This window comes from Melanostigma gelatinosum (assembly GCF_949748355.1).
Source record: "Melanostigma gelatinosum genome assembly, chromosome: 16".
Taxonomy (NCBI): domain Eukaryota; kingdom Metazoa; phylum Chordata; class Actinopteri; order Perciformes; family Zoarcidae; genus Melanostigma; species Melanostigma gelatinosum.
The window spans coordinates 4,179,743-4,194,956 of record NC_136649.1 but is presented as its reverse complement, the minus strand read 5'-3'; the positions used below and the strand labels follow the sequence as shown (position 1 = coordinate 4,194,956).

General features: G+C 46.6%; 2 protein-coding genes across 4 annotated transcripts; one reads left to right on the top strand and one right to left on the bottom strand.

Annotated features, from left to right (window-relative positions):
• Positions 1–1,958: 1,958 nt before the first annotated feature.
• Positions 1,959–8,165, bottom strand: supt7l (SPT7 like, STAGA complex subunit gamma). 3 transcript variants are annotated; one of them, XM_079286927.1, is made up of 5 exons: positions 8,037–8,165; positions 5,901–6,384; positions 5,463–5,787; positions 3,821–4,058; positions 1,959–2,413 (listed from the first exon to the last, which is right to left on the bottom strand). In XM_079286927.1, the coding sequence occupies exons 2-5, from the start codon at positions 6,329–6,331 to the stop codon at positions 2,115–2,117; spliced, it is 1,293 nt and encodes a 430-aa protein (XP_079143053.1). In that variant the 5' UTR covers positions 6,332–6,384; positions 8,037–8,165; the 3' UTR covers positions 1,959–2,114. The 3 variants fall into 3 exon arrangements, with proteins under 3 accessions (XP_079143053.1, XP_079143054.1, XP_079143052.1); XM_079286928.1 differs by lacking the exon at positions 8,037–8,165 and adding an exon at positions 7,341–7,474; XM_079286926.1 differs by lacking the exon at positions 8,037–8,165 and adding an exon at positions 7,140–7,208.
• slc4a1ap (solute carrier family 4 member 1 adaptor protein) lies at positions 7,454–14,856 on the top strand (the record flags this gene model as incomplete). The annotated part of the gene is made up of 14 exons (XM_079286925.1): positions 7,454–8,278; positions 9,898–10,123; positions 10,255–10,383; positions 10,488–10,548; positions 10,651–10,790; positions 10,868–11,028; positions 11,316–11,385; positions 11,492–11,681; positions 12,140–12,236; positions 12,343–12,577; positions 12,815–12,889; positions 13,032–13,111; positions 13,211–13,280; positions 13,900–14,856. The coding sequence occupies 14 exons, from the start codon at positions 7,454–7,456 to the stop codon at positions 13,947–13,949; spliced, it is 2,409 nt and encodes an 802-aa protein (XP_079143051.1). The 3' UTR covers positions 13,950–14,856.
• Between the last annotated feature and the right edge of the window lie 358 nt (positions 14,857–15,214).

Here is a 15,214-nt window from a genome sequence, read left to right as displayed (position 1 = left end):
AGAACAGGCTGATGGAAGTGCCATTTCTATAACAGGCTGATGGAAGTGCCATTGCTATAACAGGCTGACGGAAGTGCCATTGCTAGAACAGGCTGATGGAAGTGCCATTGCTAGAACAGGCTGATGGAAGTGCCATTGCTATAACAGGCTGACGGAAGTGCCATTGCTATAACAGGCTGATGGAAGTGCCATTGCTATAACAGGCTGACGGAAGTGCCATTGCTATAACAGGCTGACGGAAGTGCCATTGCTATAACAGGCTGACGGAAGTGCCATTGCTATAACAGGCTGATGGAAGTGCCATTGCTATAACAGGCTGATGGAAGTGCCATTGCTAGAACAGGCATTTGATGATCAATCAAAGTGTTGGACCATTTTAAATTTTGAAGGAAAAGTGACGGCATCACCAAAGTCGTGAGAATTCATACTGAGTGGAATGTGAATATCTGTGCAATCCATCCAATAGTTGTTGAGACATTTCAGACAAAATCACTGATGCAATCCGGCTTGTGGCCTAAGGGGAGGACTCAGGCGATCACCAAAGTCAGAAGGAGTTATCCTCTGGGGACCGTAAATGTCGGTAGAAACTTTTATGCCAATTCAGCTGTTAGATGTTGAGTTTGGACCAAAGTGGTGGACCGACCGAGTATTCATGGAGCCGCACATTTAATGTGGCTAAAAATGTTTATCTGGTAATTTCAATGGTTCATTTTTTATTTAAAAAGGTATTTGAAACCAAGATTGTGATCCGTTTTTATATTATATATACATACACATAAATCCTTCTGCCAAGGAGTATATTCATGTACCGGTATGTAAAAGTCTGATATTTAAATGGTTATGTGTGAATATTTCAGTTTCTATAAAAGGCACTGATTTTTTTTTTGTGAGGTCGGTTTGGAAGCGATGAAGTCATGATTGATGTCGCCTTTTTACTGCAACTGTGGTGTTTGTGGCAACATGTGGCAGAATGTCAGAGCAGAAAATAATCCAGGACTCTTACTGGATCCAAGTAGCATTGCGTAGTTATTAGCATCAACAGGGTTAACCCAGAAGTCTGGATTACCGATCTCGTTTTTCCAGCTGTTCCACATCCCACAGCACCTCAAATCATTTTTTTTGAAGGTGCAGCGCAAAAAACGCTAAATCAACTATCAATGCTGCTTATTGAATGTCACGTGACCCCCCCCCCCCCCCAATCCACACTCTCCCCTAGCCACAGACAATTACCTGCCTGATTGTGAGCACGGAGGCGGCGCCTACACAAAGGAGAAATCACATGTATTCAAACGGGGCCTGCTCGGTCAGCATGCAGAATTACGCGTCCTGTAATTAATTTGCCATTAAGACCGGATTGATGTCGTCGTCGCGATGCAGACAACCAAGCCATAATTGCCCTGGCGTTGCGTTTCGCAGCTTTGCCTCATTACTGAAACACATGCTAATTTAGCAGAGCGGCTTCAGGTTGACAGGTGTGTGAAGTAGTGTGTGTAGTAGTGTGTGTGTGTGTGTGTGTGTGTGTGTGCGTGTGGATCGTTCCGCCGTGTTGGGCTACATGTACAGTAAAGTGTACCGCAGAAAGGGAATACCGTACATCATAATATACAACAGCAACTTCATGAGGGGGGTGTTGTCCTTTGGTGGAGCATCTTGTAATCCTAATGAATGGCACAGGCAGTAATTGGTATGCGAGGAGAAAGGGACTCAATAGCTCTACGACAACAAACCCATTCTGCTGAATTATTAAGCTGTTTGACAAAATGATTTGCTTTTGGACCACTTAGTTATTCCTGTTCTCCAATTCAGTCGGGCTAATAGCCACCCTCTAAAAATCACTTCATAAAACTCAAACAGACAAAACTGATACTCTGAAAGAGGTTTATTCTTTTAACAATAAACCCCGTTATGAGTTCAACAGATCGAGAGAAACTACACAAACTAAAAAAACGACCCCCCCCCCATCAGTTCAGATCATTCAAGATATTTACGTCATTTGATGCAGTGGCCGTTAACATCAACAGCTGCACAGCTGGTGTGATTCACCGCCAGATTTTGTCTGCTGCTGGTGAGTTCGAGTCCACTTCTCAGGGCTCCCGCCGTCCACCAATACGTCCTCACACCTTCCTCGCCCGTTTTTTGGGCCTTTGGTTGAAGACGGGCGAGGCGGCCATCAAGGAGTCTGGCGAATGCGACGCGTAGCTGGCGTCTGACGCCGCACCCCCGGGAGAGGGTGCCATGGCTCCTCCCGACTCGCTCATGGTGGACATGGGCCCGCCCTCCTCAAACACATCTCCGCCCAAGACAGCGTGGTGGTGGTGGTGATGGTGGTGGCCAGCGCCCTGGCCCTCCTCGACATCCTGCGGCTCCATTTTTACCTGTGGCCACAGTGGGGAGTTGTTGGTCCCACCGCCACCTTATCAGAGAGGAGCACCAATTTAGCCAAAAAATAAATAATCCAGTGCATTTAAAAAGAGTAGTTAATCAATTAATCAAATGTTAATCGGGCTCATAGAAAACGCCCCCGCATCAGTTACACTCATACAGTGAGCGCTCTGAATTGGTTTGTACCGCAGCAGAATTGGTTAAATCCAACGTATCAATGGTGACAGCATGGGTTTTTTAACAGCCAATGATGCGCGTAGCTAGAACTATACCGATGGGTCGAAGGCCACGGAGGTAATGGAGATACCACAACGCACTGCAAGAACTATGTTAGGTCAGCATGGGCCAACTGCGTTTTCTGTTCCAGATTGTTGAAAGTGAATACAACGTGCAGCATGATGCGCATCGTCTCCTTTACAGTATCACACATCTAGCAAACCATTTCTAGTACAAACCTTCCGCTCTCTGTCACAGTGAACGGAACATACATATGGCGAAAGCACAGGAGAGACTCGCATTCAGCAATGAAACAAGGTTGACCTTCCCTCCCTCGCTGGATATGTCCTGATCACGGTACAATGCAGTCGTTAAGCACAGTGGGAGAAAATCCAACACTGAACTACAAAACACATCCCGTGGTTATTTACAGCGAGACTCTCCGTGTCGACTATAAATCCAGCTTCACACTACAGTTGGTAAATTAGCCAACTGCAGAATATCTGCATCTATAAAAACAACATAGGTACTGTTTAATCAGGACCATGTACACTCTACACATCTTTGTGAAATCAGCCTCATAATGTAAGCAGCCTTATTACAAGCAGTGCAAGAGAGCTCATTAGGAAGCTGCCAGGTGGTATTAAGAAGGCTGGGGGCTCCTCTTCATCAGTGCCAATCGGTACCTCCGTGGCCTGAGAAATGAAGCCACCATGAAAGTGCCAAAACACTGCAGTACCTGGAATGGCCACTTGAAGCTGGTTTCAAAAGTGAGTCAATCCCTATAGACCCCCTTGTCAAAACGTTTACAGCCTGGTCCAACAAAAAACGTTTTTGATCTCGAAAGTTAATATACCCGTTCATGACAACTGTATGGCGGAGGTGAATCTTTATACGAGTCACCTGTTGAAATTATATTACGGCTTAAAGTTATGCATGATTAAAGATGTGGCCCCTTTGAGTGGCAGGTTTGCAGTATGCACATTTAGATTAAAATCTTTTTTTTGTTTGCCAAACTAGCTGGTCGCTTAGCGTTTGTCATGCTAGTGGTACTTGCCCCACTGGGCCTCGCTCTTCCACAACTATACACTTTTGTCCAAATACGGTCACTGCTGGCTCCGAAAACCAAGATGGCGACGGCCAAAATGTCAATCTCGAGGCTTCGAAGCGGCGGTTTTCAAACCGACACGGTGACGTTTGTAAAGAAAGTCTATGGTCTCACCTGAGGTGTGAGGAGAATGGTCACCATCCAGACCCGAAGCCAGCCTCTCACCGTGGGCCCCGAGGACCCCGATGGGCAAAGCTTGGTCCCCAGAGGCCAAGTCAGCCTCAGGCTCCCCGCTAACGGGGAAGGAGATGTCACTCATGGGCTCCTCCTTGATCCTCGGGGGCTTGGAGTCCTCCAGAGCCTTCTCTGGGTTCACCAGTCGTTCATATTCCTCCGACAGATCTTTGCTCACCTGGAGGAGGAAAATCTTTTATTACCGGTAGTCCAATTTCACTGGTGAAAGCTCGTAGATAAAAGACATGCAAGAGCTGAGCCTACATCATCAGGTATTTGAATTCATCAATATGAAACATGATCCAACACGTTGTGAAAACTATATTCGGTGATTTGCCAAAAGTTAATCGACACAAAGAATCCGCTCTACTTTCTGCTCTCAGAGCTCATCATCATCTTTAGAAGTCACGTTGGCACCGGAGACAGTGAATCTCTCAGTTTGTATTCTGTCTCACTTCCAAGCAGCTTGCACACAAGTTGCCGTACAAAGTTCTTTATGCTTTCTGAGATGACTCAGCATTGTTGTGGCGAAGCACTGGCAGCTTACACCACCTTTACAAACATATTTTCAGCACTGTGCCAAACGTAATTATTATCAATATCATTTCATCTGCTGACTGTTTCTCCAATTAATTGTTTAGTCTACAAGATGTCCATAGTTTTCCACAGCCTATAATGACATGTCCTAGTGTTTTCCCCGGGGACGTTGGTCACATGGTGATCTATACTTCAGCTGAGGCGGGACATCCCCACTATGAAATGCCCAAATATTCTATTTACAATCAAAATAAGTGAGAAAAGTAGCAAATCCTCACATTGAAGAAGCTGGAACAAGAAAATGTTTTTGCATGATAACAATTCATTATTAAACTTCCTTCCATCCATTATCCAAACCGCTTATCCTGTTCGGGGTCGCGGGGCGCTGGAGCCGATCCCAGCTGACATTGGGCGAAGGCAGGGTCCACCCTGGACAGTTCATTGCAGGGCACATATAGAGACAGACATACATTCACGCTCACATTCACACCTACGGGCAATTTAGAGTCACCAAATAACCTAAGCTGCATGTCTTTGGACTGTGGGAGGAAGCCGGAGAACCCGTAGGGGTTAAACTTGCTGAGGATTCATTTTCTGAAAATGGAATATTTGTACACTGCATAGTAATATGCTTTGTGATGCATTGCAACTTTCAGATAATTGCAAAAGGAAATACCATAAATAAATGTGTGGGCACATAAAATCCTTTGTTGTGGTATATGTCATTTTATATCTATATTTACTGACCATATGTCAGTAAATATACACATTTTCTGGAAGATCAAATGACATAAATTGGCAGGAATATCTGGTTTTAGCCAATGCACCTGACACCTCGTCACATTTAAGCATAAAGAACAGTGCTGCTCATTGGTTTGCAACGTTGACCACAATGACATAATACAACCACATATATTAAAAAAGATTAGCACTGTATAAAAAGTGAGCAAAGATGATGGCTGGTTAACGCATTCATATCGTCTTACAGGGTAGATTGTCAAATGGCACAACCCCATTAACGGTTATGACCCATTCCCAACCTCACCTGCAGCATGTAGCTGTGATAGTCCTTGATCCGCACTTGCCAGAAGCGCTGCAGGGCCAGCACGCTGCCAATGCCCACCTCGTGGAACACTTGCTCCACCACGTCTGGGAAGGAACTCGCTCCTAGCCGAGCCTCCCGGTCCACCGCCACGCGCAGCATGTGGGAGAGGCGCAGGTAATGCTCGTTAACCAGGTCGGTCAGGGTCTCCAGCACGCTTTCCTGGGCTGACTCGAAGCCAGCGTGGGCCAAGACGGTGGCCACAGACTGGTAGAGCAGCGGCCTGCAGGAGGGCCAACTCAGCTCCGTGACGGGCTCGCCTTTACCCCTTATGATGGAAAGAGCCAGAAGAGCTAAATGATGAATAAATTGTCTGAGATCATATGTGTGAAATGCAATATTTATCTTGGCTCAGCCACACAGTCTTTCAGATTAACTCACTTATAGAAGTCACTCTCAGGGTCACTGTGACGGAGCAGGAAGGGCTGCCGCGGGGCTTTGCTGTCCACGGGTAGCAAGTCATCTGGCATAACAGGTGGGGTGGGAGGACGCAGGGGCAGGTTGGCATCAGCCTCCTCCAGCTTGCTGCCACCCTCAGAGGATGCCGAGCTCTGACCCTGAGCCTGGGCCGCCGACAGAAGGCTACGGAGGCGACGAGCATGCTGACACAGCTGCACTGTGTGGATGGTGAGGCTGCAGGGCTCCGAGGGGATGTCCAACATGGTGGTGGGCCGCGGGCGCTGGGCCGAGGGCTGGTGCAGGGGAGGGTCCTGCATTTCCACAGAGCGGAACTCGCGCTGGAGCAAGTCAAAGGAGCTGCGACTGGGAGGAGCCCCCGCCGGCCCAGGGATCTCGCCCCAGTAACGCATCATGGTGGGTGATCAAAGCCGGAAAGACACGCGCCGGATTCAAACTCGGATTAAATCTGGGATTTGGAAAGGTGGAGAGGAAGTTGGAGTGACCATCACAATCAAGGATGAATTTAGTAAAAACAACATCACATTATTAACAATAAAAAAAGGAAAACTATAAAAATAATATTAAATCTCTGTTTGGCTTTTCAAAATAGTTTAAATGTTGACGTTTTTGCTGATCCAGAGTGGCAACTAAGTTAAACTTTAACTGCCGATCACGCCAAATATAACTCAAAAGCTGCGGAATGAATAACTGATTGCATGAAGGCAAACGTGCACAACTCTGTTTTAAGTCCGGTTACAACAATGTACTCGTCTTCTGATTATATCGACACATCTGACCAATCAACAAAAAAAAAAGCAATTGTAGCCATGCCTTTATGATAAAAAAAGACACTCGGAATAGCAGGTAACGGTGATGTAATGTTAACGTTAATGCTGAAAAAAAGGTATCGGAAAACGCAATTAAGTGGACTTAATGTATGCCGAATACAAAAGTAAATAGCATTGATTAACGCAAGCTCTGAAGTTGAGGTTTAACAGCTGTTTGTTTGCCGAAAAGCAAGACAACAACTCATGGCAGGTGTCTGCCTAGAGTTTGGCACAGCATGAGCATCTACGAGAGAACAACAACAAACAACAAACAACTCATTCATGGAGGAGCAACGACGAAGCTACGAAACAGCTATTAGCTAAGTACGTAACATATTTGTTTAGCTGACGTTAGTTAAATTATATAAAAACTTAAAACGCAACAACTACTCACATTGCACCGGGATGGATAAAGCGTCTGCTAACATATGAAACCAATATCCCTTGTATGTTTGAAGGAAGTTGCACCGGAACTAAGCATTTTCGTCCTTCTTGCAAAAAAACTCGGCTGAACACTAAACAAGATATTTAGTTCCGCAACAAACTATTTATTTTGACTTGTATAAAATACGAATTTCATTGAAATGCCACTTACCCGTGTTTTAAAATTATTTTTCGGCTCCAATTTATTTGAGAACTAATTCTCAATTGGCGGATTTGTAGAGGCTTAGAAAACCCGGGCAAAATTCACAGTCGCACCAAATAAACATGGACGCCTCCCAACCGTCAGACCTGTGTGTGAATAATTCGGATGGAAAAATGAACTCTGCAATGGAGAAGGATGAGCGCTCGGCCACAGAGAACGAAGGCGAACATGAAACGAGAGCCGACCAAGAAACGAAGGACACTTTTAAAAAACCGGCCCCTTTCGCGGCGCCTTCCCTCGCCAGCAAACGCAGGAACGTCGCTGCTCCGTCCAAATCAACAGCGGCCGAGGCAAAACGTGTGAAGGAAAGTAACAAAGCCGAGGCTGTAGACGCCATTAGTGAGGATTCTTCGGATCATGTAAATGAAAACAGAACCACGGAAACGGGCCAAGAAGAGGACGAGAACGGCGGTAACGTGAAAGACAAGAATGTGGCTCCTGTCAAAACCAAGCCCGAAGCTAAACCCATAGTGCTTCCTGCTAGAGGGCCCCCAGTTGGTACGTTCCCCCCTATCCCATACACGGAGCCGTCATGGGGCGGCAATGCTCCGGATGTCCCCTATGCTCTGGAAATCCTTAAAAACGGCACCATAGTGGACACGGTACCCCTCACGCAGAAAAGCTACTTCGTGGTTGGACGTTTACCGGTGTGTGACGTCTCTCTGGAGCATCCCTCCATCTCCAGGTACCATGCCATAGTTCAGTACCGCCGACAGGCCGGAGAGGGAGAGTCCGTCGGGGAGGAGAGAGGGTTTTACCTCCACGACCTCGGCAGCACGCACGGCACTGTGGTGAACAAGAACACGGTTCCGCCAAATACCTACATCCGGCTCCACGTGGGACATGTCTTAAAGTTCGGTGGGAGCACGAGGCTTTTTATCCTGCAGGTAAATCCTGATGTGGACCTCCACTTATACACTGACATGAATAGACAACATAGACCGCTTTGGGATGGGTCACTTTAGTCTCCACTACAGTCAAGGGCAGGTTATCCAATTCTCTAACCCTGGAGCTCATATAATAACATTCACTAGTTATATTTAGGACTGTGATCCATCATTTTATTTTTTATTATTTTACTACATACACAAACGGGAACAAAATCAAATAAACATACCAAAATAAGGGAATACAAAAACCCTCAGATCAAATATCTTTATTATGCAGCCCAGACTATTCTCATAATGATTCTATTAATCCTAAACTAAACCTGCCGTAGCTTCTTACGGGTCTCAAACAACCGTTCAAGCCTTCAAAAAACATGTTGAATATCAGAATCAGAATCAGAACCGTTTATTGCCAAGCAAGTTTTCACCTTCAAGGAATTTGTCGTGGTGGAAGGTGCATAACATTCAACAATAAACAATAACATGAACTATCAAAATAACATTTAACTATCGAATAATGTTTAACTATCAAAAACAGTCGGCACAGTGCAGGAAATAGAAACATATTTGAAATGTACAATAAGATATGGAATATAGGATATGGAATAAAGTGCACACAAAAACAGATAACAGGACCGTAAACCAAGTGAAGTGTATGAATGTTAAAAGTGACGAGTGTGTTTAAATAGAGAGACGGGGATATGCAGGGGAGAGACCAGAAGGAGAGAGACCAGAAGGAAATGTCCTGGGGATGACAGGTCAGTGGGGGACCCGGCTCTGTTGATGAGCCCGACTGCCGACGGGAAGAAACTGTTTGTGTGGCGTGAGGTCTTGGTTCTGATGGACCGCAGCCTCCTGCCAGATGGAAGGGGCACAAATAGATCATGTCCAGGGTGGGAGGGGTCGGCAACAATCTTTCGTGCTCGCTTCAGGGTCCTTGAAGTGAACAGGTCCTGGAGGGACGGCAGCCAATCACCTTCTCAGCAGAGCGAATGATGCGCTGCAGTCTGCCCCTGTCCTTTGCAGTGGCTGCCGTGTACCAGACCGTGATGGAGGAGCATTATATGTTTTATGTCATTATATGTTTCATTAAGGAAGCTCACAGACAAATCAGAGAGATCCTGCATCTGCGACAGAAGCAGAAAGATTAGTTCAAATGCTGATGTCAATAGACAGAAAATCACTCCTCAACAAAACAATCATTCATCAAGCAAATGCATAAACACTTTTATACTTCCAGCTTCCCAACAATGGCTAACTGCTGATTGGCTCTCTCTTTATGTTTTAAACTGGATGTCTTTAGATTCGTACAAAACAAGCCATTAGAGGATATATCTTGCGCCAAGCAGAAATTTCTGACTTATGTATTTAATAGACTGCACCAGTGTTTGTTGTTTTTAAATGGGTAGGTAGCCCCCCCTGGTGGAGCACCGAGCCATTGCACAAGAAGGTGGAGTGAAACTAAAGTTGAAGAGACCGTTTTTGTAATGAATAACATGAATCATTAGCCACTACTAGCATAACACATCAAATCCCACTGGACTCTCGGTGGTGCGTTGCACTGTGGGTAATGTAGGCGGCAGATTTTTGACGGAAGCTGTGTTTTCCTCCTCCCACAGGGTCCAGAGATTGATGAAGAAGAGGAGTCTGAGCTAACAGTGACGGAGCTGAGGGAGAAAACTCGAAAACAGAAGGCAGAGCTGGAGAAGAGGATGATGGGAGACGGTTCTGATGATGATGACGACGGCGATGATGGTGGGGAGAAGGAGGGAGACGGGCAAGGCGAGAGCAGCAAGGGCCAGAGAAAACTGTCAACCGAAGACTCCGGCTGCTCGTGGGGAATGGGTGAGCTTTCCCCGCCTGTCGTTAGATCATGCCACTGTATGCCACTCTCGGCGAGTAACTAAAGTAGCGCGGTAATCCCTTGTTCTCCTTTCCTTTTTAATTCCATCCGTCTCCGTTTACCAACCACGCAGACCAGGAGGCCATTCCGGAGGAGGACGAGAACGAGGAAAACCCTTTTTCAACAGAGTTCCAGGAGGACCAGGAAGCCGCCTACCTGAAAGACCCAAAGAAGGCTTTGCAGGGCTTCTACGACAGGGAAGGTGAGAAGACGTTCTGTTAATCCACAGACGTGCGCTTTCCTCTTGTTTTTTTTATAGTTCTTGTGTTTCTTGAATTTCTCGACTTCGGCATCCTGTCATTTTAGGAGAGGAGCTTGAGTTTGAGTATGAAGACCAAAGCCACGGCACCTGGCTGTGCAGGATAAAGTGAGTGATGTGAAAACCCCCACATCTACGATTGTGCAGTTTAAAAATGCTCAGAATGCTTGTAAAGTGGGTGTAGTATCACACAGTTCACGTTTCTGTCAGGCTTCCGGTGGACGATGCCGTGGGCCGGCAGCTGGTCGCAGAGGCAACCCACACAGGGAAGAAGAAAGACGCAGCCATCCAGTGCTGCCTGGAGGCATGTCGCATGCTGGAAGCCAGAGGGCTGCTCCGCCAGGAAGCAGGTGCGCAGCAGAAGTATGGACCACCGTCTGGAGAGGTTCTGGCTTGTACTTATCCCTGTTTAACTTCCTACGCCTAGTGTCCCGTAAGCGCAAGAAGAAGAACTGGGAAGACGAGGACTACTACGACAGCGATGACGACACCTTCCTCGATCGAACCGGCACCGTGGAGAAGAAGAGGCAGGAGAGAATGAAGAAGGCGGGAAAGGTCGATGAGCGGCCCGAGACCTATGAGTCGCTGGTAAAAAACAACATGACTCTGGAATATTACAATATTCTGCTGCATGTCGCATGCTCACATTGATAATGCTGACATGCTGATGTGGAGCAGGTGTAATGTTTCACCATCGTAGTTTAGCGTGTTGGCAATCCTGACATTTGCAAATTGGCACGCAACACAAAATGCCAAAAACTGATGATAGAAATGTAAGATTTTCTACAATGTAAGGTGTGAACTGCACTACTACTGCGATGCTTAGCACGCTGTTTGTTTCCGTGGTACCACTCGTGCATTTGATCTTCATGTAGGTGACCAAACTATCAGAGGTGGAGACGGAGCTGGCAGAGACTCAGAAGAAACTCAGCGGCGGTAGGGGAGGTGAGTCATGATGGGCTGGGCGGTCCACTGTTCACTGTGGACGGATGCCACGATACCCACAGCTGCGCGTTGTTTTAATCTCGTGTTCTCATCTCCTCCTCTTAAGACTCCTCCGGCTCCTCGGCCGAAGACCCGCTGGATGTCTTCATGACCGCAGTGCAAAGCGAGGTGGCGATGGACGCCGTGGAGCGCAGGAAGCTTCACGTGCACGTGGCCAACCTGCGCAAGGACGCGCAGAGGCTGCGCAAGCTGGTGGAGCTCACGCGGCCCGCCCGGATGCCTTCGCTGCTGCAGAGGTCAGACACACTCTCATACTGCTGAGAATATAACAGCAAATACACGCACATTTTTTCCTTTCAGATTAAGTTAAGGACGAGCACGGGAATGTGTTTTACAGAGACGAAGCACAACTCTCCATACTCTGTAAACTACGCCCACCGGAGGGGAAAACAACCCAAGGGTTGAAACGCTTATTAAAAGCTCGTTGTTTTTAGCCTGTTGGTCGTGCATCCTACCCGACAGCAGCTTTCAGCTATGACGAGGAGGCACCTTCTCACAACACAAAGTCAACAATGGAGAGCCACGTATTGTTTTTCCCCTCCACTGTGGGCGGGACTTAATTGAGCTCTGTCTCTGTAGCTTCTTTTAAGCATTCTCTGGAGTGTGAGAAATTCATGAAAAGTATTTGATTCCAATCTATACCAGGCAGCATTGAAATACTTGAAGGCTTTTTTGATGTGTGTTGGTGTGACAGTGGTAGCTCAGAGGCAGAGAAGCCCAAAAAGACCTTACCGCTGTTTGGAGCCATGAAGGGGGGAAGCAAATTCAAACTGAAGACTGGTACCATCGGGGTAGGTGGTGTTCTTCATGTTTCATAACCAGGTCTAATCATCTGCCTCTCTTTTTCCTTCTTTTGCTCAGCCTATTTCCTCCATTGATGTTTTTCCTCTCTTGTAGAAGTTGCCTCTGAAGCGGCCCAACTTGCCCGCAGAGCTCTTCAACATGAAAGAACTTCCACCCAGTGGAGAGGAGGAGGAGGAGGAGGAGGCAGCAGAGGAAAATGAAGAAGACGATAAAGAGTGTGCAACTATTCCTGAGACGGACTCTGAGGAGTCCGGTGCGTCCATGTCTCTAGAGAGCACTCTGTCAGGGCAGCCGAGACGGCAACCAGCACGGTTACAAGAGCTAAAAGGTATAAAAGTGATAAGAGTTTTACAATGCGTCTCTTCTGCCACTGGGTGGCAGTAGATCTGTAATATATACACAAACGCATACCGTTTATTTCTTATCCTTAGGCAGTTATATAAAGAAAAGTGATCAAATATCCAGCAATGTGTGACTCATGCAACCGTATGAATGGAATGTTGTAGATGAATACATACCTAATAATTACACTTTATTTCTGTTTGTTTGTGTGACTTCAAATCAGAGCAAAGCCACAAACGGAGGGGAGGCGAGGAGTCTGCTGAAGCAGCGCAGCAAGACGTGGCCTCGTCGAGTCCAGGTGGCTACTGCGCTTTTACCGTTTCCAATTGAATCTGTGCCAACTATATATATATATATATATATATATATATATATATATATATATATATATATATATATATATATAAATAAATAAATAAAATCTCCCTACGTCGCCACAGAGTCCAAAGCAGGAGGAGACGGAGCAGCACAGCCCAGCCCCAGGAAGAATGTGAAGAAGAAAGTGATGGGCCCCAGCAGGGTAGGCCCTCTCTCACACACACACGCAGTTACTTACTTAATTCTTTCGTGCAGAAAAGCGTGCCGTCAATTGAATTCTCCTCATGATTGGTCTCCACAGCCACCACGGCAGCCCTCGGGAGAGTATCCAGAGGACGACCCTGACTATTGCGTCTGGGTGCCTCCTACAGGTAAAAGCACCTGACTGATCCGACTGTTTGCACAAGACTTGTTGACCAATCGATCGGGTCCCTAGGTCAGTCAATCGGCATGACCGTGACCTCATTACTCTTTGTCCCGACAAGAGCGATGCATGTTCACCAGTGTTTTTTTTCAAACCTGGTGAATAAGAATTCAAGATATGCAGACACAGGCCTCTAGGTCTGTAACTTGACAAAACACTTGACACTCACACGCTTGTGTTCCTCGTCCACTGTGGACAGGAGTGAAGGACCCGGTGAGAGGAAGTAGGACAGGCTTTCATGGTCCACTCGTGCAGCTGAAATTGCAGCGGCGGTTTTCATTGTTTGCTGAGGAATGCAGATCAAAGTCACTTAAATAATGATAAGATCAGCTGGAATGAAAATAAAGTTTGAAGCAGCTCCCAAACTGAGCTTGGATTCAAGGTTCAGAGCTAATCGCGCTACGCAGTTTTATTTTTAGGATTTGTGATCAGTTTTGGTGATTGCATACGAGTCGGCGGTAACTTTACTGGGTGAATTTGCTCTTGTGGGACCATGTTACATGAATAGATGTGTAAATGTGAATCCTTTTGAATTTTCAACACTTATCTTTTTCATTCACTCACAGATCAGACTGGAGATGGACGCACACACCTGAACGACAAGTACGGCTACTGAGAGAAAACGGAGAGAGAGAGCTTGTGTCTCCACTCCACCAGCTTTTACACCGCGGATAACACCTGCATCACAACGCCTCCTTAGCTCTGACCATTAAGCCTCTCTGCCCATCCCAGTCCCCATGTGTGGTTCAGCTTTGAAGAAAGCCTGCAACACAGACCACGTATAATAGCGCTGTACCTTTCATTGTCGTTTCTTTCGGGGGTGTACTTGCCTTCTCAGACTGCGATAAACAAAAAGAACAGCGTTCTAATTCACATTAAACTGGCAAGCTCTGGGAGCAGACACTGGGCAGTCGGCCCGCTGGCACTTTCCAACCATGACAACAACAATAGAGATGGGCTGCACTTGAATTTTTTGTCATTTTTATATATATTTTTTTATTCTATATCATCCAAGCAGAAAATGGGAAAGGGACAGCGCAGGAGAGGTAACTGATCTGAATTCAGCTGTCTGCTCTCTGGCTGCTCCTCCTGCAGTTACATCCCTCCCCTTGTTTGGCTTCAGTCGATCGCTGGCATAACCTGTTTTTCTTCTTCAAAAGAAGTGTGTGTGTAGCAGGGAGGGAGAGAGAGAGAGCGTTGAAGCAGCTTTTCTGACCATCTGGACACTTGGATGGCTTACTGGATGAAATGCAAGCTGATAATGACTCAAGCTAAGTGGAGTGTGTGTCTACACACACACACACACACACACACACACACACGTAGCCCAACCTTCTCAAAGTTCTCTTTTTAACGAGATTGTCTTCATGAGTGAGTCAGCTATTGGGGCGTTTGCCTAGAGCAGGATTCCTCGCTCTGTGAAATCCCACTCAGTGCCGTTTCTGTTTGGTTTACCGCCACACTCTCTCCTGTCGGGAAGGTGAAGAAACTGCGTTTTGTTATATAAGTGTAAAATAAAGAAATTGTCTGTACAAAACCTGTGAGTTACACTTTTGTGTATTCGCTCTCCGCTACATTTGCCAACCAGCCTTTCTCTCCCGGGGTTCCAGTTTTGACGTCAGACTTTTCGCACACACACACACACACACACACACACACACACACACACACACACACACACACACACACACACACACACACACACACACACACACACACACACACACACACACACACACACACACACACACACACACACACACACACACACACACACACACACACACACACACACACACACACACACACACACACACACACACACACACACACACACACACACACCTACCTCGGGGTATGATCCTGTTGCGTTGGCTGCAG